Source organism: Thalassophryne amazonica, chromosome 11 (genome assembly GCF_902500255.1).
Source record: "Thalassophryne amazonica chromosome 11, fThaAma1.1, whole genome shotgun sequence".
NCBI lineage: Eukaryota > Metazoa > Chordata > Actinopteri > Batrachoidiformes > Batrachoididae > Thalassophryne > Thalassophryne amazonica.
Window position 1 is genome coordinate 26,270,291 of NC_047113.1, and position 26,683 is coordinate 26,296,973.

At 45.1% G+C, this 26,683-nt stretch overlaps 1 protein-coding gene across 1 annotated transcript in view; it reads right to left on the reverse strand.

Moving 5' to 3' along the window:
• LOC117520137 (neuronal acetylcholine receptor subunit alpha-7-like) overlaps positions 1 to 26,683 on the reverse strand; it is a 215,063-nt gene that overhangs the window by 82,817 nt on the left and 105,563 nt on the right. The window contains exon 5 of the mRNA XM_034181440.1: positions 11,084 to 11,331. Coding sequence (XP_034037331.1) covers positions 11,084 to 11,331 — 248 coding nt within the window. The remainder of the gene's footprint in view (positions 1 to 11,083; positions 11,332 to 26,683) is intronic.

Genomic DNA, 26,683 nt, shown 5'->3' on the forward strand with positions numbered 1-26,683 from the left:
GAAGTTTGATTTTGCTACTTCACACTAATACTTTTTCAGATTCAAAAGCTTGTTGTTCACCAGAGTTACTCAAATGCAATCAACCCCAATGACCCTTCAGTTTGTGGAGACCCAGCTGCATTGACTCAGCTATAGCTGCCCCCTGAGGAAGTGGCATGGCTTTGCCCTGTGTGTGGAGAGGTGGCAGACAATGTGCAGCTGTGGCACGGTGGCAGCTGCTTGTATGGTCAATTATTCCTGTTATAATTGTAGCTTTATGACAGGCTGAGGTTTATCTGACAAGCTAGGACCTGGAAAAGAGCCTCATTCAGACAGATGAAAAATAACTAAAGAGAGATGGTGATGCTCAACAACCAGAAAGACATTCTGATTTACTTATTAAAACTAGGATTCAATTACATCTGGTGGTGACCTTGCAGACTACATTATACCATCGCTGGTTACAATTTTGTTATGCTGCATTTACACATAGGCAGCATGCGTTACAAATGTCATATTTGCATCATTCTTGGCACATTCCTGACATTCTTAACATGATTTAACACATCTGAATAGGTTTCTTAATAGTGCGTGTTGGTGCGTGATTTTCGTGGAGCATGTTTGGCTGTCAAAAAATCTTCCACAAATGTCACGCACCACCCTCATTTCGCCTCATGTCTTGGAGGTCACAACTGACTGTGTTGATCCGTCTTGATTAGTGGTGATCCTTAATAGAGCATGACAGCGTTCTTCTCTGACGTGTGCACAATTAAACCCTGCTGCACTGCATTCAGTTTCCTTGCTGCAGTATGCTGAAGAAGGACAGTGAACCAAGTCGGCTACAAGTCTTGTTCCAGTGCTCATCAGCGTGCTCCTGCAGGTGTTTCACCTGCTGCGCCTGATGTCTGGGAAAACACACGACACGAGAGTCACGTGGAGCCACACATCCGGCTCTCTCCGTCTCCTCCTCCTTTCTGTGTCATTCCATGGCACAGGGCCCAACTAAGCATGCAATCACAAAGTTCTTCTGCTGTGGATTTTGAGGAGCAAACTGGAGGGAACTGAATTGTTCAGCAGCTAATGGATGAATATGGGTGTGTGTGGAGACAATTTGCCTCATTCACAATGTGACAGAACATAGCAATGCGCTGTTACGCGCAATAGCGCAGAACATATTCTTGACTTTGCGTAATGGTTCCTGATAATTCTCCAGCAACACGTGCCATTAATCGTAACGCATGGTAACAGGTTGCAGCAGTTCCTGAGGATTTTTTTAATGAAAGACGTGCGGACGGATTGGCGCGTTGGCTTGCAGCCGACGCCGCGCACCCGCCACAGGAGAAACACCTCCGTTGGAAGCCTTAAGGACAAGTTGGAACATGCCCTGCTGTTAAACAATTTCTCAGATACTCACTCAACTGAAAGCCACCAAAAGCCGCCTGGATTTTACAAATGGTTATCAACACGGAGGTGTTTTTCCTGTGGCGGGCCGAAAACCAGCTGAATTTCTCGAATGGTGTCCAGTCGGATGTGCCTCACAGTTCTTGAAATAATTTTGAACAAGCACAGTGCCAGTCTCTCAGCAACTTCTCAGACAATGAAAATCCGACGAGGGGGCTGGACCACTCCTTCCACAAGGCGTGCTCACAGGCGAATGACGTCACCGACAGGCGTGAAAAAACTCACGCATGCGCACGAGGGTTCAAGCATGGCTGATGTAATCACACGTGATTCAAATCCATATAGTTTTTAAAAAAAATAAAACTGTTGGTTTCTTTTCTAATAGACCTCGTATACTTCGTGGCATTCGTGACTTGTTGTTATGTGTAAAGGCAGCATTAGCTGTTTTTGTTTCTTTGATGATGGGGATTTATGTATCTTCTCTTACCCTCTCTTATGGTAAGCAATCTACATGATCCTTCATTTCACAAAAATGAGGGTTTGTTGTTTTGCACTAGCAACCAATAGAGAGTGTGCAATGGAGCAATCAATGATTCCTCTTTTTGTTTTCTTCAGTTTTCTACCTGCGCTTCAAAAGGTAGAGTACGTCCCTTTTGTGCTACTATATCAACTTGGTGGTGCAACGTGGCAGCATCCAAGAGGGAGCCAGCTACTATGTACATATGAAGAGCTCATTCTAAAATTTTGATAAAACATTGATTCCTTGTTACGGGTGATTATGAATGCTCCTACAGTTTATACACTGTAGCTTTAATCTTTGTGTGCTGTCTTTCACTTAATAGTGAACCTGTTCACACAACCGTTCAACTGTATTAATCCCCACATATTGTCACATATTGTGACCCTATCTTTTTTAAATTATATGTCTTATGCTCACATACTGATATACTGACAAAAATGCTTAAAGATATCATATGCTGCATTGAGTGTGCCAAAATATAATGGGGTTCTTATTTGGCCCTGCATTAGGGCCCCTTCACACATAACACGAAGTTGGGCAAAAGAAGCAGAAACCGGCTGAAAAGTGGTGTAAAAAATAAATTGCGAGTCACAAAAAATTCCAGCCACTGTTGGAAGGGACACACGGTCGGATAGGCGTGAACGACCCTTCAGTGACAGTTCCGTGCACTCTTGTGTGCAGGCGCACGAACACACTGCAAGCACGTTAGAGGTGTGAGACCACATCGTGCTCACACAGCAAGGAATTAGATGTGTAAATGTACATATGTCAATGAAACTATCTAAGGACAAATTAGTGAGAGAGCACAGACCATTATAAGAACAATTAATGTACTGTTTAAATGTAAGACAGTCATGTTACTGGTAATGATTCTGTTGTCACTGTAATTAAATAAATAAAAAATAACAAAAAAGAAAAAAATATTGACTGTGACTGTATTGGCACTCTGGCAAAACAATTTCCTCAGGATTAAAAAAGTTACCCTTATTATTCTTATGATGTGTTGGAAATGACGCATCAAATGGATTGCATTTTGTCTGGTAAAATATTTAATTCCTGGTATAACGAGCAGACAATACAAGAATTAATGTCCCTCTGTGTCCAGCTGTCCAGCGTGCGGTGTGCCGAAGGACACCACATCATGTGGACTATCACTCACGTGGTGGACATGACATTTGGATGGTCAACTGAGTGGTAATGTGATGAGACGGATATATTTACATGGAGCAGCCTGGCTGATGGTGTCTACAGTGCGCAAGGCGTTATGTGTTTTTATTTCTTACCACTTCAGGAACGCATGCCGATACTTGTGCATCGCAGTGGGGTGTTGCAAGGTGGTGTTCTACATGGAATGATATGTGTTCACCAGCTGTGAGCAGTGATGACACATGGCTGAACTGCTGCAGCTCATCGACGACACACCCACCTGTCTGGTGCAAATCACCGCTGCATATATCTGCCATCAACTCATAACATGCCACAGCAATGCACATGTGTGGCCAGGCTCTCATGACATGCTGATCATTGTTATTAGTATTATTTATTGTTCTTTTAATTTAACACATTGTGTTCACCCTGTCAGTGTCAGCTGACAGAGTGAGTCTGAGCTGGACACGTCCCTGTATCTGCAGAGCGAAGTAAAGCCATCACACATGAATGATCACATCTCACTGACACTCGCACTCTCGACTGACAATGTGCATGTTATCATCTGACAGCATCAGTGAGCCTGCGCTAACATGATCTGAGCGACACACCCCCTTGGGCTCATAGCGGGATGTCACTCAAAGCCCCACATTGCGATCGCATGTCACATGGCTTCCGCTTGATGGCCGTGCTGGCTGCAGACCAAGCGTTTTTTTTTAAACTGTAGTCCCAGCATGCGTACATTGCTGTGTGGTGATCCCACCTCCAGAGGGACATGCAGAATATGAGATAATGGGTGGTCCACAGCTCCGACATGCCAGTCAGCTGTGCACATGAACCTGTCACATGCATCAACTCGTGTGGGCACGCAACTGGACGCACCTGCACATGTGGTACTACAGCTGAAGTGATCATAATGTCCCATATTGTGTAATTGTGTGTTTTATGACATCCATCATGGACATGACAGGCCGTCCAGATGTGCACACTGCAATGAGCAGTGATCGCACTGCACTCCGGTCACCGTTGGAGAATTTTCCAACTCAGCCGCATCTACATAATGTTGGATTGTGGTTTGGGGGAGAGACACATGACACACTGGCATGCCATTTGTGTTGCTCTGGGGGGGTGCACAGCACAGTTGTGGGGCTGTGGGAACATTCTCACATCCAGCTGGAAAGTGGGTTGCCTGCTCTGTATTTACATGCTGGCAGCACGAATGGCCCTGCCTTTTCTAAGTGCCCCATGAGTGGTGTTGGATGTTCGTGGGTGGCACCTGGACTCTGGCCAATTCCAGCCGAGAGGGGGTCAAATGGCCACATGAATGGCATTCGCTGACTTTCGGGCGCTGGTTTGAAGGCTGCCTCGAACATGTCATTCGGCCACAGTTCAACGTGGATATGTTCAACTTGCATACGACATGCTGTGTGAATGCTGCAAACACGATCAGATGGCAGTGCAACTCATCTTGCCCACCATTCGAATGGGCTTCCGGTGCGAGGGGCACGCGAATATGGAGTGCATGTGTCATGCCTGAATGGATGTGGCGACTGCTGTGCAAGGCATTCCAGATTTTCCATGAGTGCCATTCGACTCCTCTTTCATGCGCCATTCTGCCTCAATCATGTTATCTGTGAAGGAGCCCTTACCATTTCCACCACATTGTATGAAGATTTGTTTTACCAATCCTGTTGACAACATGTTAAACAAGAACGAATGTTGTCAGAGTGCACAGCAGCGTCATATCCACATTACACAGCATCAGGCGAGTCACAAAACTATCACATAAACAATCAAGCTCACTCATGACAGAATATCTAAAATTTTTTTTCATGAAATTAGCCATTTTCCTTTTTAACCATAGACCTAGAAACTTAACCTTTGCCCTTGATTGTTGACTGATCCAAACTACAATCAACTCACTTTCCATTCAAGAGTGATCAAAATCAAACTTGGAGTTCTTAAGATATTTAGCTAAAATTCTTATAGTCATAGTTACATAGGGACCAAGGTGATCTCAAGTGCATACATACTACACCTCTCTTGGCATCATGAAACATACCCGCTTAATGGAAGTAATGATGTGTGACTTCTCAAAAAAGCAGGTGGTGCTGTGGAGTAGGAGGTAAACAGGTTAATAAGAAACAGGTGAGTGTCATGATTGGGTATAAAAGGAGCATCCCCAAAAGGCTCAGCCATTCACAAGGAAAGATGGGGTGAGGATCACCACTTTGTGAAGCACTGCGTGAAAAAATAGTCCAACAGTTTAAGAACAGTGTTTCTCAATGTTCAATTGCAAGGAATTTGGGGATTCCATCATCTACAGTCCATAATATAATCAGAAGATTCAGAGAATCTGGAGACCTTTCTATGTGTAAGGGGCAAGGCCGAAAACCAACATTGAGTGCCCGTGAACTTTGATCCCTCAGGTGGCAATGCATTAAAAAATGACATTATTTTGTAAAGAATCTTACCGTGTGGGCTCAGGAACACTTCAGAAAACCATTGTCAGTTAACACAGTTCATCGCTACATCTACAAGTGCAAGTTAAAACTCTACCATGCAAAGCGAAAGGGTGTGTTATTGCCCATGGCATGGGCAACTTACACATCTGTGATGGTACCATCAATGCTGAAAGGTATATCCAGGTTTTGGAGCAACATATGCTGCCATCCAACCAATGTCTTTTTCAGGGACGTCCCTGCTTATTTCAGCAAGACAATGCCAAGCCACATTCTGCACGTGTTACAACAGCATGGCTTTATAGTAAAAACATGCGGGTACTAGACTGGCCTGCCTGCAGTCCAGACCTGTCGCCCATTGAAAATGTGTGACGCAATATGAAGCAAAAATACGACATGGAGACCCCGGACTGTTGAACAACTGAAGTCGTACATCAAGCAAGAATGGGAAAGAATTCCTCCTACCAACAATTACTGTCCCCAGTTCCCAAATGCTTATTGAGTGTTGTTAGAAGGAAAGGTGATGTAACACAGTGGTAAACATACCACTGTCCCAGCTTTTTTGAAATGTGCTGCAGGCATCCATTTCAAAATGAGAAAATATTTGCACAAAAAAAAGTTTATCAGTTTGAACATTAAATATCTTGTTTTTGTGGTGTATTCAATTGAATATAGGTTGAAGAGGATTTTCAAATCATTGTATTCTGTTTTTAATTTACATTTTACACAACGTCCCAACTTCACTGGGATTGGGGTTGTAAACAAAATTCCCATTTTTGAGTTGAATAATGATATTAATTCACACTCCACAGCATTAAGTATGCAATTCTCCCCATAAAGTATTTTCTCCATTGTTATCATGTCAGTGCTGTTACCAAACAATAGGTTTTTCATTGCTGAAAAACTAATGTGGCGGAGAGCCAAAAAAGACTCAATTTGAATAAAAGCGTTTCTTTTTTATTGGAGCTTTTATTTTGGTAGAACAAAAAGGGTGCAGTTTTTGGTTCAGGTTAGTCTCTCACGGACAGTGTGAGTGACAGGTGTGGTGAGACGGGGCGTGCAGAGAAAAATGTCCCAGAGCAGATGCAAGAGTTGCAGGGCTCGTCGCCGATTAAGAGAGGATTTTCCTGCCGGCAGCCGCCGTTTACGGACACTTTGGGCTCATTAGTGCTGATAGACTACCGTGAAGCCGCTGCTGTGTTGTGCTAAGCGTTGTGCTAACATTAGCGCTAGCTTTGTTGTTCTGCCATTCACGTGTTTGCGGCTCATCTGCAGCAAGCTGAAGGAAGGGGCCTATAATCAGCTTGGGACTCCGACGAGGGCGGTCGCATCTCCTCCACTCTCCCTTATCTCTGTTCTCTGCCTTTAACCTTCAAGTCCCTACTTCACCAGACTGTGAATTCCTCAAAATATATTGGATGCTGGATCTATTGGACTACTATTGGATTAACCATGGAATTGATCAGCTGGTCTCTGAACGCTACTGACACCATTTTTTCTACAAGGTCAGGACCGGGGGATCATACCTGCCCAGATGGAACGTATCCTGCGGGCTATGTTCTCGACTCCTGGAGTTCCTGGCATGTGGCATGCTTGGCGCCTTTCTCCGTTGAGGACGTGGAGGATTTATTCATTTTTGGTCTCATGGTAGCAGAGCTGGTACTTTTTGGCTTATGTGCTGCCCTGATCTACCAGAAAATTGGCAAGACGGCGGCATCAAGAACCATGGCCCCTCCCTTGTCCATCATGATTCACGAGGTTGGCAAGGCAGTGCATTCTCAGACTGCGATGACTTGTGAACTCAGACGAAAACTGGATGACATCTTGGAGCAGATGCGTGCCTTGCAGTTGAAGCTGAAGATTTCAGAGGCCGGTGAATATTCTTAATTCATAATTGGGATTTGGTTGTGCAAATGGAACTGTTAAGTGTTTTTCACTGCTCAAACCATAACATTACAGGCTTATCAAGCCTGAAGGTCAAATTGCCCAACTGTTTTTCCTCCAGAGGGATTTTTTTCGGCCTGGGGAACATTGGCTGTTTCTTATCTCATCTCACAAGGACAATAAACTGCTTTTCACAGGACTGAAGCATGCTCCATTCCCTCCCCCCACCCCCTCCTTCCCCCATCAACACCCCCCTTTCCGGCGCCTGCTAAATGTCACTCCTTCCCCCTTCGGCGGGGGCGGTGCAGTTTTAGCTGCAGCCCCCGTCACTCCCCCCCAAGCTGATAGCGGCGCATCTCAGGGTTGTTGCGTGGGCTAATTGCTGTCTGAGGTAACTGGAATGTAAACGTAATTTCTCCACTGTGAGATCAATAAAGTATATCTAATAAGTCGAGTTGGGAAGAGTACCACTGCCTGCCCATGCTGGGTGAGTGAGGACGTGAGGGACCCGCTTCACCTGTCAAGAGGGAGAGAGAGCGGGGTCTGCAGTTACACCACGCCAGCCAAAGAGGGAAAGGACGGAAGCGTGTAAGGATGAGAGGGCCTGATTCGTCTGCAAAGAGGGAGAGAGATCGAGGTCCATGGTGTTGCTGTGCCAGTCCGGAGAGGAGAAGTGAGACCCACGTTGGTGCTACATTGTCCTTCACCGGAGCATCGGAGGAAGGTAAAATTGCATCCACATTGTGGCTTGATATTTGGAGACTGGTCCAGACGGGAAACTGCGTCGTGGAGACTGTGAACATGCGTGGAAGTCCGACACGTGGTTCATCGTTTATCGGTATGGAGTAAAGCCATTATCCCTGCCAACCAGTGACTCCTTTTCTTCACCGGGCCCCTGATCGATGCAACATCCATGGATTTATGGTACCCATTTCTGTTTCCTTATATTTGAAATACCCTTGTGTGTAGATTGAGGACATTGAGGACATTTTTCTTGTGCAGTGTTCCCAGTCACTGCGGTTTTGGTTTGCTATCCATGTTTAAGGAGTAGGCTATAGTTTCCTAAGGAAATTGTTAAAATTCTGAAAGAAAACCCGTTGGTTGGGAAGTCCTGGCATGGTGTGTTGAGAAGTGACTCATTTATTATTCTTCCAAGTTAGATTTGCCTCCCAAGAAATTTTATTTTATTTTATTTTTGAGGTGTCTAAAGTTTCATTTTGCAACAAGCCAGTTATTTCATTTATTATTTTTCTTTATTCTTGTAAATAAATTATACTGCTAATTGTTTCAAAGGATTTGTTTCAGAGACATTATTGACTTCTTTGTTGGTTCAATCAGGTTTCTACTCTGGAGTGGGGAGGCTTCCCTTTTACCACTGTAGGGCTGCATTAGTCGGGGGAGATAAGGTAGCAAGGTAGGTCGCAGAACCTCACCCATACACGTTACACCCCCAGGTAGCCACTGTGATTCACATTAAATCCTGGGCCCAAGTCATGCCACCTGTTAGGTTGACACAGGGTATTTGGGGAAGCTAATTGAGTCGGGGACAGGGGCTGAGACCCATCTGCATTCTCGGCCATCCAGAGTAATGTAATTATTCACCCCACTATGCGGGCCCAGCTGGTCCGTTACACTAACACCTCCCTCAGTTCCTCACTTGGCCAACAGGTTCTTCTTACTGTCTTTGATATTGGAGGGAAGTTGAAAATGGCAGCCAGTAGAGTCTGATCTGAGTCTGATATTTTGGTCAGTATGTTTAATATGAATCAGTGATGTTACTGTGCCTTTATTGACATAGGTATGAAAAATTCTTTGACATCAACGCATAGAGGTATGGATACTGTCGAGTTGTAAGCAAAAATATGCACACTAAAGCACATGGTTCATGTATGATGTGTTGTTCCAAGATTTTGTCAGTGCTGTCACCGTCAGTGCTGTTATGGTCCTTACGGTAACATCAAGGTAAAGCTATCCACTAACAGTACATATTTGTATTAAGTGCACTGTTGACCTGCGGCAAGTTATATCTATGAATTAATGAATTAATTAATTTATTTGGCACACACAACCAAAATAACAAAGAAAACTCACAAAGAAAAGAATCCAAGAACGTGTCCATGTGCCCTAAAGGGTGTAGACAGAAGCAAAACATAAACGCCCACCCCTTTAACCAAACAATAAAAATGTATACATATGTATATAAAAATATACATATACTCATGATAATACAAAATATAAATTTGTCACTGAACTAAAATTTCAAAACACAAACATGCACACAGCAGTGCACCAAAAACAAAACAAAATCGACAAACCTAATTCAGCAAGTAATTAAATCATTTTTGTAGAGCATTTTAAAGCCAACCATGTTACAGAATGATTTTATGTTATCTGGGCACTTCCTTTAACAGAAACACAATGACTTTTTACAGTGATCCAAATCTTTGATTTCTGAAATAACAACGTTCCTCGCAATCATAAGCGGAGTCCCTCATTTTAAACAGGTCCTGGACATGTGGCAAAAGTTTATTTTTTTTACTTGAAACATAATTTGTATTATGACATCATCAATCAAGTCCCAAAATTTTAAAACATGTAAACAGACAAACAATGGATTTGTTGACTCATGATATGGTTTATTACAAATAATTCTTATAGCTTTCTTTTGTAGTAAAAATATTGTATTTGTATTTGTTTAGTAGGTGGTTCTGAATGATATAAGGTAAGTAATGAGTGTTGGGAGAGGAAGTCTTGTGCTTTATACAAAATGGCAATGGCTTTTGACATTTTAGATTTAACATCATTTATATGTGTTTTCCAACTTGATTTAGTGTCAATAAAAACCCCAACAAATTTAGGTTAATTTACAAGTTCAATTTCAATATTGTGTACGAGTACATTTCTGCACAAATAAATAAATGCATAAATGCACTTTGTTTTATCAAACATATTCCTAATATTCCTTACGTCAATATTAATCCATGTTTCGGTCAAAATAATAAGGTCAAGTTCATCATTTTCCTATAATGATCAAGGTTGTGAATATGGATTGAGGTTTTTCATGTTGAAGATCGTCTTGCACGTTGACAAACCTATGTACTCTGGTGGATGTCCCACGAGAATAACTGCAATAACCACTGAAAGTTGCACGACATGCAACCAGTGTTTTTTTTTTCTTTTTTTTAAAGCTATTTGGTTTGTCTTACACTGATCCAAATGTCTCCAGGGGTGTTCGGTGCTACACCCACATGTGGCTCGGATACATGCCTGCGTAGCGCGTATACAACAAGTGTTCCTGTTGCACGCCATCTGGTGTTGTCTGGCACCCACTTTCAGATAAACAATGCTCTTGGGGCTCATACTGTGAGCTGCAGCTCCTTCCCAGTCGACATACAGCCATGTGGGTGATTTTCAAAAAGTAATTCTCTTAGAAGCTCATTCAGAAATGTCACACAAACATTAAAGCACGTATGAGGAAAACCACCTGATCCCCACAGCAAATGGATTTATTATTGCTACCAGTTGTTCATATATTGTCAAAAATTAATCATACTGAGAATATCAAATAAATGTAATAATCTCCGACTTCACAAATGAACTAATACAGTTCTGTCGGAACTCAGCCAACATTCTTTTAAAGTATTGTACCTCTCCAGATGGTTGTGTCGACAAAAAGCTGAGGCTGTCTTACCTACAAGGTCCCACTCCCCGTTGGGTATATATGTGGATGTGTCCACATCCAGCATCTGGAGGTCCAGCAGCCACCCGTTATGTGTCCACGAGCCAAACTTCAGGTTACACTTCTGCACATCAAAAGGAAACCAGCGCACATCGATGTAGCAGGTGCTCTTCAAGATGCCAGGTGGGATGTATTGGCAGTGACCTGAAGCATTCACCAGCACGTTGGTGTGGAAGGTGGCATCAAAGCGCTCATCAGCACTGGAGACAGTGGACATGATTATTGCCTTTTTAAGCACTGACGTATTACAATCTGATAGTTACCACTTTATTTTCACAAATCAATTTCGATAAAGCTTAGGAAGAATAGTACCTGTGGAATGAAGAGAGCAAAGGTGATGGCAATCTGACATTTGACCTCAGTGACGTTGATATTTACTCAAATGATTGACCTCTGGCTGACCCTGCTAGGGCAATTTTGGACTCCACCTAAGTGTGTGCCACATGTGGTCCATATGAAATGTCAAAAATCTATTTACTTTCAACTTTGCAAATATACCAATATGAATTTTTTAAAGGCAATTTTCAGGGGTCAACCTTCACTGGCATACAAGGCTTGGTAGATATGAGCGAAAGAAACTGGAGTAAATAATTCCCAGGTGATCACCGTCCCCCACTGTCGGATCTGGTACTGCTGGCGAGAACAAAGACAGTCAAGTGTAGGTATGTGCACACCCAGTAACAACAATGGTGGGAATGCCACCTCCACCTCTCACTCAATATGTGTTGCAGCGGTCCCTCAGAGGAAAAAGAGTGCCGTCCTGCACAGCCTCCACAAACGAAGGACCGGTACTCCTGCAAACACTCAAAATAGACAGATTCAGAAAATACCACAAAGGCTGAGGATATTACCTCCAATGAAGTACGATATCTCGGCGATGAGGTGGACCGCCGGCGGTCTGCATGGGTCTTGGCCCTCGTCCGGGCTTTCAACAAGGCAGAACGGGCGGTGCGCCACACCCGACGGCACCTCCGAAGATGGGCCCGGACCGAGGGCACACCGACCTCTCCCTCCACCACGGGAAATAATGGGGGCTGGTACCCCAAACACACCTCAAATGGGGAGAGGCCGGTGGCAGAAGACACCTGGCTGTTATGCGCATACTCGATCCAGGCCAGATGGTTACTCCAGGCCGTCGGGTGCGTGGATGTTACGCAGCGGAGGGTCTGTTCCAGTTCCTGGTTGGCCCGCTCTGCCTGTCCGTTCGTCTGTGGATGGTACCCGGAAGAGAGGCTCACGGTGGCCCCCAGTTCCCTGCAGAAGCTCCTCCAGACGTGTGAGGAGAACTGGGGACCACGATCTGAGACGATGTCGGTGGGTATCCCATGCAGACGGACGACGTGATGGACCAGGAGGTCTGCTGTCTCCTGGGCTGTTGGGAGCTTCGGGAGGGCCACGAAGTGGGCCGCCTTGGAGAATCGGTCCACTATCGTGAAGATGGTGGTGTTGCCCTGGGACGGCGGGAGGCCCGTGACGAAATCCAGGCCGATGTGGGACCAGGGGCGATGAGGCACCGGTAACGGCTGAAGAAGTCCTTGGGACCTTTTATGGTCTGCCTTGCACCTGGCACAGGTGGTGTAGGCCTGGATATACTCCCGGACGTCGGCCTCCATAGACGCCCACCAGAAGCGCTGCCGGACAACTGCCACGGTCCTTCGCACCCCTGGATGACAGGAGAGCTTGGAACCGTGACAGAAGTCCAAGACTGCAGCTCTGGCCTCTGGTGGGACGTATGAACGGTTCTTTGGACCTGTACCTGGGTCCGGGCTCCGTGCCAGGGCCTCCCGGACGATCTTCTCCACGTCCCAGGTGAGGGTGGCCACGATAGTGGACTCCGGCAGGATGGGCTCCGGTGGATCCGACAGTGCAGTTTTGACCTCCTCTTCGTGTACCCGGGACAAGGCATCCGACTTCTGGTTCTTGGTCCCGGGGCGATAGGTGATCCGGAAGTCAAAACGCCCGAAGAACAGTGACCAGCGGGCTTGCCTGGGGTTCAGCCGCTTGGCGGTCCTGATATACTCCAGGTTCCGATGGTCAGTGAAAACCGTGAACGGCACAGACGCTCCCTCCAACAGGTGTCTCCACTCCTCAAGAGCCTCTTTCACCGCAAGGAGTTCTCGATTGCCAACGTCATAGTTCCATTCAGCCGGGGTCAACCTGTGTGAAAAGTAGGCACACGGGTGAAGAACCTTACCGGTCTCTCCGCTCTGGGACAGCACGGCTCCTATCCCTGAGTCAGAGGCGTCCACTTCAACCACGAACTGGCGGCTAGGGTCGGGCTGCACCAAAACTGGCGCAGTAGAGAACCGTCGTTTCAACTCCTTGAACGCGGCTTTGCACCGATCCGACCAGGTGAAGGGGACTTTTGGAGAGGTCAGGGCTATCAGGGGGCTAACTACCTGACTGTAGCCCTTAATGAACCTCCTATAGAAATTAGCGAAACCGAGGAACTGTTGCATCTTCCTACGGCTTGTTGGTTGGGGCCAATCTCTCACCGCCGCAACCTTGGCCGGATCAGGGGCGACGGAGTTAGAGGAGATGATAAACCCCAGGAAGGACAAAGACGTGCGGTGAAACTCGCACTTCTCGCCCTTCACAAACAGTCGGTTCTCTAATAACCGCTGCAGGACCTGACGTACGTGCTGGACATGGGTCTCAGGATCCGGAGAAAAGATGAGATGAGAATATCGTCCAGATATACGAAGACGAATCGGTGCAGGAAGTCCCGCAAGACATCGTTAACCAAGGCTTGGAATGTCGCAGGGGCGTTGGTGAGGCCGAACGGCATGACCAGGTACTCAAAGTGACCTAACGGGGTGTTAAATGCCGTCTTCCATTCGTCTCCCTTCCGGATCCGAACCAGGTGATACGCATTTCTAAGATCCAGCTTAGTAAAGATTTTGGCTCCATGCAGGGGGGTGAACACGGAATCCAACAATGGCAACGGGTATCGATTGCGAACCGTAATCTCATTCAGCCCCCTGTAATCAATGCATGGACGGAGTCCGCCATCTTTCTTGCCCACAAAAAAGAAACCTGCCCCCATCGGGGAGGAGGAGTTCCGGATCAGCCCGGCAGCTAATGAGTCCCGGATGTAGGTCTCCATTGATTCGCGCTCAGGTCGTGAGAAGTTGTACAGCCTGCTGGACGGGAACTCAGCGCCTGGAACCAAATCAATGGCAGAATCGTATGGACGGTGCGGGGGAAGGGTGAGTGCCAGATCCTTGCTGAAGACGTCAGCAAGATCGTGGTACTCAACCGGCACTGCCGTCAGATTGGGAGGGACTTTGACCTCCTCCTTAGCCTGTAAACCGGGAGGAACCGAGGATCCTAAACACACCCGATGGCAGGTTTCGCTCCACTGAACCACCACCCCAGACGGCCAATCAATCTGGGGATTGTGCTTCAACATCCATGGGAAGCCCAAAATCACGCGGGAGGTAGAAGGAGTCACAAAAAACTCAATCTCCTCCCGATGGTTTCCAGACACCACCAGAGTTACTGGTTGTGTCTTGTGTGTGATTAAAGGGAGGAGGGTGCCATCTAGTGCCCGAACCTGCAATGGCGAAGGAAGTGCCACCAGAGGGAGCCCTACCTCCCTTGCCCATCTGCTGTCTAGCAGATTCCCTTCTGACCCCGTGTCCACCAGTGCTGGGGCTTGAAGGGTTAAATCCCCGCTCAGGATTGTGACTGGGAGTCGTGTGGCAATCTGTGTGTGTCTCACTTGAATGTTTTGACCCCCCCTTAGCCCAGTCTCTAAGGGCGAGTGTTGTCGTTTTGGCCGTTTGGGGCAGTTTTTCTGTATGTGCTCCTTTGAGCTGCAGAGAAAACACTCCCCGCGGATCAGCCTCCTCATTTTGGCCCTGTGCATTTCCCTAACAACGTCAGCAGGGGGAGCTGTTGCCCCACAGAGCGCTGCGGCTGTGGAGCGTGGGGAGGGCGGCCCCTTTTCGAACCCGGAAGGGAGAGGGGCGGCGCGTATCCGGTCACGTCCTTCGCCTCGCTCCCGACGGCGTTCCTCCAACCGATTGTCTAACCGTATAACGAGATCGATAAGCCCATCTAAATCCCGCGGTTCCTCCTTAGCTACCAGCTGCTCCTTCAGGACTAACGACTGTCCGTTTATGAAGGCGGCGCGGAGCGCAACGTTATTCCAGCCGGACCTCGCAGCCGCGATGCGGAAGTTGACTGCATAAGCGGCTGCGCTCTCGCGTCCCTGTCTCATTGACAGCAGCACAGTTGAAGCGGTCTCTCCTCTGTTAGGGTGATCAAACACTGTTCTGAACTCCCCCACAAACCCAGTGTATGCTGATAACAACCGTGAATTCTGTTCCCAGAGCGCCGTAGCCCAGGCGCGTGCTTTACCCCGAAGCAGAGCAATCACATAAGCTATTTTACTAGCATCTGACGCGACGTTGTGCGAAGATGAGCGAACACTGCATGAGAAAGTCCGCGCACGTCTCCACACAACCTCCGTACGGCTCAGGAGGGCTTATGTATGCTTCAGGGGATGGTGGGAGGGGTTGTTGAACCACCACTGGAACGTTCATATCCTGCACAGGGTCGGCAGGAGGACGAGCTGCAGCAGCGCCCTGAGCGCTCGCCGCCATCTGTGCGGAGAGAGCCTCCACCCTGCGGTTCAGGAGGATGTTTTGCTCGGTCATCTGATCTAACCGAGCCGTAAAGGCGGTGAGAATGTGCTGCAGCTCACCAATCACGCCTCCTGCAGACGCCTGCGCTCCCTGCTCTCCCATTGGTCGTTCAACAGCCGGGTGACGCCCCTCGGAGTCCATGACGCTGGCCGAGATATCCTGTTGGGAAAGTGTAGTGACACGGACCCACAACAGGGGGCGCAAATGAACGGCCAATAGATGAGCCAAAAAGTAACAATTTAATGTTGTGAAATGTGCACAACGAAATACAGACAATCTCAGAATATAATTACAGTCAATTCACAAAGGTGACGTGTGGGCAGGCTCGAGGATAGAAGACGTCTGTCCTGAGAAGAGCCGGAACCACACGATTTCCGCCGCCACTGAACCTGGTGAATACTGGAGCCGCCAAGTCCCGAATTCCCAGGTGATCACCGTCCCCGACTGTCGGATCTGGTACTGCTGGCGAGAACAAAGACAGTCAAGTGTAGGTGTGTGCACACCCAGTAACAACAACGGTGGGAATGCCACCTCCACCTCTCACTCAATATGTGTTGCAGCGGTCCCTCAGAGAAAAAAGAGTGCCGTCCTGCACAGCCTCCACAAACGAAGGACCGGTACTCCTGCAAACACTCACAATAGACAGATTCAGAAAATACCACAAAGGCTGAGGATATTACCTCCAATGAAGTACGATATCTCGGCGATGAGGTGGAGATGACGTCTGGGTTTTATGGAGTGAGATGATGAAGAATGAGTGACAGCTGTCAGGAAGTAATGAGTAACAGCTGTCACTCCCGGCTGAGTCCATGGTGGCAGCGCCCTCTCGTGCCTGAAGCCCGCACTTCAGGCAGGGCACCCTCTGGTGGTGGGCCAGCAGTACCTCTTCTGGCGGCCCACACAACAATTCAGGGAGAAAATGAAGTTTGCACTTTAACATCCTGTTTATTGTAATAAATATTTTTTTATTAACAAACAGACATGTATATTTTACTTGTGCATAATAAAATATGTAAAGTAAAAGAAAAAAAAATTATTAAGTGTTCTGACCATAGAAGCAGACGAATGCGTTTAACGGAGGTGGAGGCGGAGAAGGGAGGGATGGAGGTTTGCGCACAATGTAAACACAAACTAAACTTAAACTGTAAATCCTTAAAAGCATCAAACAGACATAACTTTAATTGTAAACTTGGAGGTCTTTGGACCCGGAAACAGATTTATCACGTGATGCGTTACGTCAGCACTTAACAACCGGATAGTTAATTCATGGTGGTGTTTGGGTGCACAAACTGCATCAGTACCCAGAACATTTAATGTCAGGTATGTGTTTTTGATGCACAATTCTGAAATGAGTAAAGTAATGTAAAATGCAATAACACAGTGATTGCGAGCTCAAACAAAAAGAAAAAAAAAAGGCCATTCATCCCTCCGTTTACAGTACCACTGAATTTTGAGCGCACTGATTTTTTTCGTCACCATGTGTGATTATCAGAAACATTGGCACAAACAATTTAGTGCATTCTAATAGCTATAGAGATATTGTGAAATTTAGTTGAATTTAATTTAAAGATGGTCCAAATAAGGATTAAATCCTGAACGTATTCACAGCGCTTCACTTGTTTAACATTTTATATTACAGCCTTATTTAAAATGGATGAAATACATTTTTTTTCCCTCAAAATTCTACTCACAACATCCCATAATGACAACATGAAAAAGATTTTTTGAAATTTTTGCAAATGTATTAAAAATAAAAAACTAAGAATTCACATGTACATAAGTATTCACAGCCTTTGCCATGAAGCTCAAAACTGAGCTCAGGTGCATCCTGTATCCACTGATCATCCTTGAGATGTTTCTACAGCTTAACTGGAGTCCACCTGGGGTAAATTCAGTCGATTGGTCATGATTTCGAAAGGCACACACCTGTCTACATATTAGGTCCCACAGTTGACAGTGCATGTCAGAACACAAACCAAGCATAAAGTCAATGGAACTGTCTATAGACCTCCGAGACAGAATTGTCTCAAGGCACAAATCTGTGGAAGGGTAGAGAAACATTTCTGCTGCTTTGAAAGTCCCAATGAGCACAGTGGCCTCCATCATTTGTAAAGGGAACAAGTTCAGATCCACCAGGACTCTTCCTTCACCTGGTTGCCTATCTGAACTGAGCAATTGGGGGAAAAGGGCCTTAGTCAGGGAAATGACCAAGAACCTGATGGTTACTCTGTCAGAGCTCCAGCACTCCTCTGTGGAGAGAGGAGAACCTTTCAGAAGGACAACCATTTCTGCAGCAATCCACCAATCAGGCCTGTTTGGCTGAGTGGCCAGATGAAATCCACTCCTCAGTAAAAGCATATGGCAGCCCACCTGGAGTTTGCCAAAGAGCACCTGAAGGACTCTCAGACTATGAGAAACAAAATTCTGTGGTCTGATGAGACAAAGTTTGAACACTTTTGGCATGAACACCAGGCGTCATGTTTGGAGGATCCAGGCACCATCCCTACAGTGAAGCATGGTGGTGGCAGCATCATGCTGTGGGGATGTTTTTCAGCTTCAGGAACTGGGAGACTAGTCAGGATTGAGGGAAAGATGAATGCAGCAATGTGCAGAGACATCCTGGATGAAAACCTGCTCCAGAGCACTCTTGACCTCAGACTGGGGCAATGGTTCATCTTTCAGCAGGACAATGACCCTAAGCACACAGCCAAGATATCAAAGGAGTGGCTTCAGGACAACTCTGTGAATGTCCTTGAGTGGCCCAGCCAGAGCCTAGACCTGAATCAGATTGAGCATCTCTGGAGAGATCTGAAAATGGCTGTGCACTGATGTTCCCCATCCAACCTAATGGAGCTTGAGAGGTGATGCAAAGATGAATGGGCAAAACTGTCCAAAGATAGTTGCACCAAGCTTGTGGCATGATAATCAAGAAGACTTGAGGCTGCAATTTCGGTTTGGTACTGTACCGTGTGGTGTACAATTTAACATCATTTTATTTTTTTATTTTCATTTTTTATCATGGTGGACCATTTTCATTGTGTACAGAATGCTGATGAGTGGACTGGCTGTGGGAAGCACTGCGGTGAATGAATGGAGGGCTGTCTCTTTAAATGTTGAAAGCCCCGGCTTCTTTCTGATCAGTGGACCTGATCAGGTCTGATCAGATCATCACAGACCTGAATAATGAAACGCTGTGATGATTTAAACTTTTAAAGCGCCAGTCGACCACGATCAGGTGTGATCTGAGTGAAGTGCTGTGTGATCTGTCGGTGTGATGATCACCGACAGCCACGGCAATTTAACTGATCACCCTGATCGACTGATCAGGCCATCTGATGATCACACCACAGCGATGACACTTTAAAAGTTTAAATCATGCTCATGTTGGAGCGCAGCACCCACATGAAAAATGCACAGTGGGACTTGCTTTAAAAAATGCTACATTTTCAGCCAAGAATTAAAGGATTTTCTGAGGTCATTTTCAAAAATCAGGAGCTTTATGTGGATTCATGTCTGTCTATGATGGTGACTTTGACTGAAATGAACAGGTCAGACTTTATATTTTTTCCACGTGTGATAGAAACAGTTGTTGTAGTCGTTTCACACATTTTAGAAAGACATTTTGAACATTCCTCCTTTGGCTTTTGTCCGTAGCAGGTTGCACCACATAATGGTGTTGCATGATGCATCATGGGTAAAAAAGACAAATGGAAATGGGGTCTATTCCAGAATCCAGCTCCATGTATGCCATATTTAGTGCAAATCAAAGTCAAAAACTTCAAGTTTGATCTTTGATCTTAATGATGATGATCCCAGTGATCGACCTTTGGAAAGTTTGATCTTCCTGTGCAATTCCAGGATACACCTAAATATGTATATGAAGTCTGGTGGACCCTGGAGATGCAGGAGGAGGGAGGAAAAAGAACATCTAAATTTTTACCTGGGGCCCCGTTGGCCTAGATCAGAGGTCTCAAACTCATTCCAGAAAGGGCCAAGAGGGTGCAGCTTTTCTTTGCAACCACCCACTCCACCAGGTGATTTCACTGATTAACTGATTCCATCTGCTCAAAGTGATGTTAATCAGTGAAATTGCCTGATGGAGTGGGTCTACTGCCAAAACAATATATTATTTATAATATATTATATTATATATAATCTTTACAGGCAATTCTGGGGTTGACTGTGATTCACATATCAGGTTTGGTGGAAATCGTCCAAAGGAGCTGGAAGGAGTAGGGGAACAAATGGACAGATGTTGCCCAAATGTTAGTGTAATATTTCTTATATTTATTAATATTTAGACATCTAGACGTGGTGAAGACGAGCTGCTGAAGTTCAAACAGAGCATCACAATTTGGAAGAAAGGGGATTTAAGTGACTTTGAACGTGGCATGGTTGTTGTGCTATGGTCTGAGTATTTCAAAAACTGCTGATCAACTGGAATTTTCACGCACAACCATGTCTAGGGTTTATAGAGAATGGTCCGAAAGAAAGAAGATATTCAGTAAAAATGTGTTGTTGATGTCAGAGGAGAATGGGCAGACTTGTTGACTGCGTGATGCTGTCATGTCAATATTGACCAACATCTCTGAGGAATATTTCCAACACCTTGTTGAATCTATGACACGAAAGAGTTAAGGCAGTTCTGAAGGCAAAAGGGGTGGTCCAATCCCGTACTAACAAGGTGTACCTAATAACGTGGCTGGTGAGAGTGTATGTATATATACCGTATTTCCTTGATTAAACGCCAGGTCTTGAATAAAGGTCTGCCTCATTGAATGGCCAGGTTAAAGTTCATCTGAAAAAAGCCACACCTGCCTTAAATAAGTGCCGAGCATTATGTGCATTTTACAAGGATTACATTTGGATGAGTCACTCGTTTTCCTAAAGCCCAGGTTACACATAGACGGTTTTGTCGGCGGGCAGTACGTAGACCGAAATTCGCGGTAGTTCCGGCTGTTTTTGCGGTGGAAAGGGGCGGAGCATTTCGCCGGCATTTTGAGCGCGCATACTAGCCGCAAATGCACGGATAAAACGCCGCTAAATCCGCCGAATAAAGTGGCGTTTTGACGCCATAGCATCCGGCACACGTCAGGCAACGGGGGTTAATGCCCAGTTCTATCCTTTACAATCGCAGGTTAAGACGCGTGTGAGAACGGCGGTGTTCTGCTGCCGCCGATAATGCCCTGTGTACTGCTGGATTTATCCAGGCAAATCCTGCGTTACTCCAGGAACTTTTGCAAATAGGCACCGCCCCCAGACTATAATAGGCTGAAGCAGCTGTCACTGCAGGGGGAGGGAGCTCATCTCTCAGCCTTTTATTCTCCTTTCCTTTTCCCCTCCTCAACGTGTTGCTCGTCTCCACTACAGGGCTCTCCTCTGCTTCTGAACCAGACCTCTTGGTAAGTCCTTGTCGCTGCCAATTTTCTTTTAGGAGGCATACTGGAGCTTCTCTGCAAAAATATCTGGAGCTGGCCGCGAGTGAGAGGCCTGCATGCAGCGCACTAGCGTTTTTATATTGGCCGCCGCCTATCGGCCGTTTGGAACGCCGTTAACCAGGAGGAGGCGTTTAGAACGACGTACTGTCCGCTAGCACCGCCATTTTGTCTGCCTCTGTCACCGGTTAAAATGCCTTTGAAGACGCCGATGTGGGCTCTATCTGTTGTGTGGGCCACTGAAGAGGAGGTACTGCTGGCCCACCACCACCAGATGGCGACCTGCTTGAAGTGCGGGCTTCAAGCACGAGAGAGCGTCATAGCAACCGGGAGTGACAGCTGTCACTCGTCATCAGCACCAGCTGTCACTCATCCACATCACCACCACCATAAAGGCCGGACTGCAACTCTACCTCCCCGCCGAGAAATCAGCTACCATTCAGGTAACCTTCTCTGCAGTGATTTTGTTGTATCTAAACATTGTTCTGTGTGCAGCCGTTTTCCTGTGGACTCTGTCGGAGGCTGGATTGGCGGACAGTGAGAGGGCGACGTTCTTCGCCTCTCACTCCATCCAGGAAAGAGACCAACAGGAGCTGCACGGGTGAAATTGTTACTGGAGGTGGAGGTTCTCCCTCCTCACTGAACACTGACTGTGGGATTACTGAGTGTGCGAACTCACACTCATCAATACTGTTTCTGTTCTCTGCCAGCAGTACCGGGTCTGACTGCTGAAGACAGTGGCCACCTGGGGCGCAGGGCTTGGCAGCTCCGGTGTTCTTCAGATCCGTTGGTGGTGGAAGCTGTGTGGGATCCGGCTCTTCTCTCGCCAGGTGTCTTCTATCTTCGAGCCTGCCCACACGTCACCTTGTGTATATTTGACATTCCACCATATTGTTATTGTCTGTACGTCGTTGTGCGATTCACAACATTAAATTGTTACCTTTTTGGCTTATCCATTGTCCGTTCATTTACGCCCCCTGTTGTGGGTCCGTGTCACGACACCATCACAACACTATCGCTGTTTTACACGCCGTTGGTTAGAGATACAACGCCGGCCACCAATTACGGCGGTGTAAACTGCAGCACTACAGGAAGGGACAGCGATTAAATTATTAGACACGGCGATTAAAAAGTATCAAACGCCGTTGTTCGCGTTGTCTCCGTCATCACGCAAATTCTCCGGGAGCGCTCCAGGAATTATTCGACATGTTGAATAATTTTTTCGACGATTCCCGGTAAAGCCATAACTAAGCCACCCCCCCTAGTGCCGGCGTTGACAACGGCGTTTGATCCTTAAGATGGCCAAAAACTCTTCCGGGAGCTCTTACCGTCTATGTGTAAACAGGGCTTAAGTCCGCTGTGGAGTGGTACCTTTGTGTGAAGCTTTAAAGCAACACGGTGGCTTAGTGGTTAGCACTGCTGCCTCACAGCAAAAAGGTCATGAAATCGATTCCCACCTGTGGCCTTTCTGTGTGGAGTTTGTATGTTCTTCCTGTGTTTGCATGGATTTTTGAATAATTATCCAGATTTTGCCCCATTAACAGTTTCATAACTAGTTCTCTTGATCTGTTTCCATCCTCACTTTTTTCACATAGGACATGAGATAGTGCTTCTGAATAACTGACTCCCAGCAATTCTGACTCCTTTCTTACTAGAAAACCACATATAAAGTTCTGAAAAGCCAAGGAAAAAAACCCATGGGAAAAAATATCTTCCCATAGTTTTATACCATTTTTTTATGAGTAACAAAAAAGATGAACAAAGATTATGAGTAACAAAAGATTCTCTCAGACATGGATCAAAAGTAAATAGTGCTTTGATCCCCTGTTTCAAAGTGCTGGAAAGCCTCAAACAAAACCTATAACAAAAATTGTTCTAAGTTTCAAAGCACTCGGAACCTTTGGAGAAACCAGTTCTGTGAAGCCTGTCATATCCACAGCCTTTCATGTGCGCAATTACATGCATGAAACATTTGATGGCCAACCATAACCACAGAGTGTTTTATGATTATGCAATTTGCAACAAGTCTGTGTTATTAGGAAATATTAATTAAGACAACTTAGTATGAGTTACTGTAAATAGCAGGGTTGGTGGCCAAGTGGTTAGTGCGGAGGGTTCCTGGTTCCCCCCCACTGCCACATTTCTTCATGTAATGTGGAGATGCATCAGGAAAAGCAGCCGGTGTAAAACTTGTGCAAAATCAATATGTAGATCCACCTTGGATTTGCTGTGGCAACCCTGAGTGAAAACAAGAGACCAGCCGAATGGTCTTACTTTTAGTATGAGTACCAGTCCAAAACAATCTGTCTTCACATGCACAGATCTACACAGATGCACAAAACTGATTTGTGCTTCTGCAGAAAGGATGTGGCAGATGGTATGGATTTGGTACTGACAGCCCAAAGTAAAATAATGAATTTTTTAATGCTTTTTAAATGAATCACTTAGAAACAAGTAACACATGGAATGAGCCAACTGTTTCAGAAGCATTTAGTTTCCTGCAGCGCTCAAAACACTAAGATAGTGATATCTAATACACAGTGCCCCCCCCACTCCTTCAAAAAATAAGTTTCTGGCTATGGCAATTTCGTCCTCACTTTTGCTGTCCACATAATCAAATGTTACCTGCATATGCAAACAGACACCAACACAACAGAAGCCCTTCCAGGAGCGATCATGTCAGTGTGTTTCACACACTCTGAAGCTATATTCATGCTTGACAAAGGAACCTGACCTGCATCCTAAGAGGATCTCCCAGTGGACATGTTTTATTTGTCAATGACTTACGTATACAGATGGAGAGATTGCCCTTTTCAGGAGGTTAAGTGTTGTAATTTATTTCTTTTCTGTGCCCTTCTCTCAATTGTCCTTCTGTATGCTGGGTGATGGATGTGTGGGTTGGCCAAGAATGAATTATTTAAGATGTGCCTTTCTCTTGTTCCATACATACATACATGCATGCATAAATACACATATGCATACTATGCATGCATGCAGAGATACATATAGAAGATGATGAGTATATAGTATAGTAAGTACAGTTTATTTACAGTAGTGTTCAGAATAATAGTAGTACTATGTGACTAAAAAGATTAATCCAGGTTTTGAGTATATTATTGTTACATGGGAAACAAGGTACCAGTAGATTCAGTAGATTCTCACAAATCCAACAAGACCAAGCATTCATGATATGCACACTCTTAAGGCTATGAAATTGGGCTATTATTAAAAAAAAGTAGAAAAGGGGGTGTTCACAATAATAGTAGTGTGGCATTCAAGTCAGTGAGTTCGTCAATTTTGTGGAACAAACAGGTGTAAATCAGGTGTCCCTTATTTAAGGATGAAGCCAGCACCTGTTGAACATGCTTTTCTCTTTGAAAGCCTGAGGAAAATAGGACGTTCAAGACATTGTTCAGAAGAACAGCATAGTTTGATTAAAAAGTTGATTGGAGAGGGGAAAACTTATACACAGGTGCAAAAAATTATAGGCTGTTCATCTACAATGATCTCCAATGCTTTAAAATGGACAAAAAAAACAGAGACGTGTGGACGAAAATGGAAAACAACCATTAAAGTGGATAGAAGAATAACCAGAATGGCAAAGGCTCACCCATTGATCAGCTCCAGGATGATCAAAGACAGTCTGGAGTTACCTGTAAGTGCTGTGACAGTTAGAAGACGCCTGTGTGAAGCTAATTTATTTGCAAGAATCCACTGCAAAGTCCCTCTGTTAAATAAAAGACACGTGCAGAAGAGGTTACAATTTGGAAAAGAACACATCAACTGGCCTAAAGAGAAATGGAGGAATATTTTGTGGACTGATGAGAGTAAAAGTGTTCTTTTTGGGTCCAAGGGCCGCAGACAGTTTGTGAGACGACCCCCAAACTCTGAATTTAAGCCACAGTTCACAGTGAAGACAGTGAAGCATGGTGGTGCAAGCATCATGATATGGGCATATTTCTCCTACTATGGTGTTGGGCCTATATATCGAATACCAAGTATCATGGATCAGTTTGGATGTGTCAAAATACTTGAAGAGGTCATGTTGCCTTGCCTTGCCTCGCAGATGTGAAGAAATGATGAAAAACTGTGGTTATACAACTAAATACTAGTTTAGTGATTCAGGATTGCTAAAAAACATAACAGTTTTGAGTTTGTAGCGTCAACAGCAGATGCTACTATTATTGTGAACACCCCCTTTTCTACGTTTTTTACTAATAGCCCAATTTCATAGCCTTAAGAGTGTGCATATCATGAATGCTTGGTCTTGCTGGATTTGTGAGAATCTACTGAATCTACTGGTACCTTGTTTCCTATGTAACAATAAGAATTATACTCAAAACCTGGATTAATCTTTTTAGTCACATAGCACTACTATTATTCTCAACACTACTGTATATAGCACCTTTCAAGATAAAATCACAGTGCTTTATTACAATGATAATAAAATAAAATAGAAATACAGAAATTAAAACAGTGACATAAAACTAGTTACGTAAAGTCAAGTCTGTACAAGTGGGTTTTGAGCTTCTCTTTAAAAGTTTCAATGGAGCCCACAGATCTCAGATGTAGTGGCAGTGCATTCCACAGTTTGGCAACCACAACCTCAAAAGCACAGTCTCCTTTGGTCTTCAGCCTTGACCGAGGTACCACTAACAGGTTCTACTCCAAGGATCTCAGAGACCTGCTTGTTCTGCTTTTCTTTCCTCACCATTGAAACACTCAACAATCTTAATTCTTTTCAAATCACTAACAATAGAGTTAAGGTGCCTTGACATCCATTTAACCCCCACACTGCCGTGAAATTCGTCGTGCCAATGCCACCCGCTGCGTTCCCCACTGGATGCCATGCTTTGTGCTGCTGGAACCTGCGTTTAAAATAATTATATAAAACATTTTCCTTCAGGATTAATATAGTTCTTCTTATTCTTATTTTGAAGTGGATTAATCAGAGTTTTACTGATGAAACCATCTCATATTGCTTCCGGAATCACAGAGGAATTTTCTACAGCTGCACCTTTTTTCCTCTCTCTCTCTTTTGCGCTTCATGATGTGGAGAATGCATTTGGAATTGTCTAAATGGTAATTATTTGTAATATTTATTATTATATTGTAATAGCTTGGTAAAACTGTTGCATTTGCATTCCTTCTGATAAGTATGTGTAAAATTATGTTTATGATAGACTGAACATCTTGTCATAATCGTTCAGATGAGCTGCTCTGTGATGCGCTGCGTTGACGCAGTGACTTGCACTGACACTGTTTTTTAATTGTTTGCGCAATGTTCATGTCAAGTTCACATAATTATTAATGCCTGACAGATATCTTGAACATTTCAAATTTTTCTTTGCGCACTTGTACAAAACCACGCACACTTTACAATGGTTTACAATGAGTTTACAACGAGTTTACTCTCTGGCACGGCAGATTGTGTACCAGTGTGCGGATCACATTCATGCAAGTGT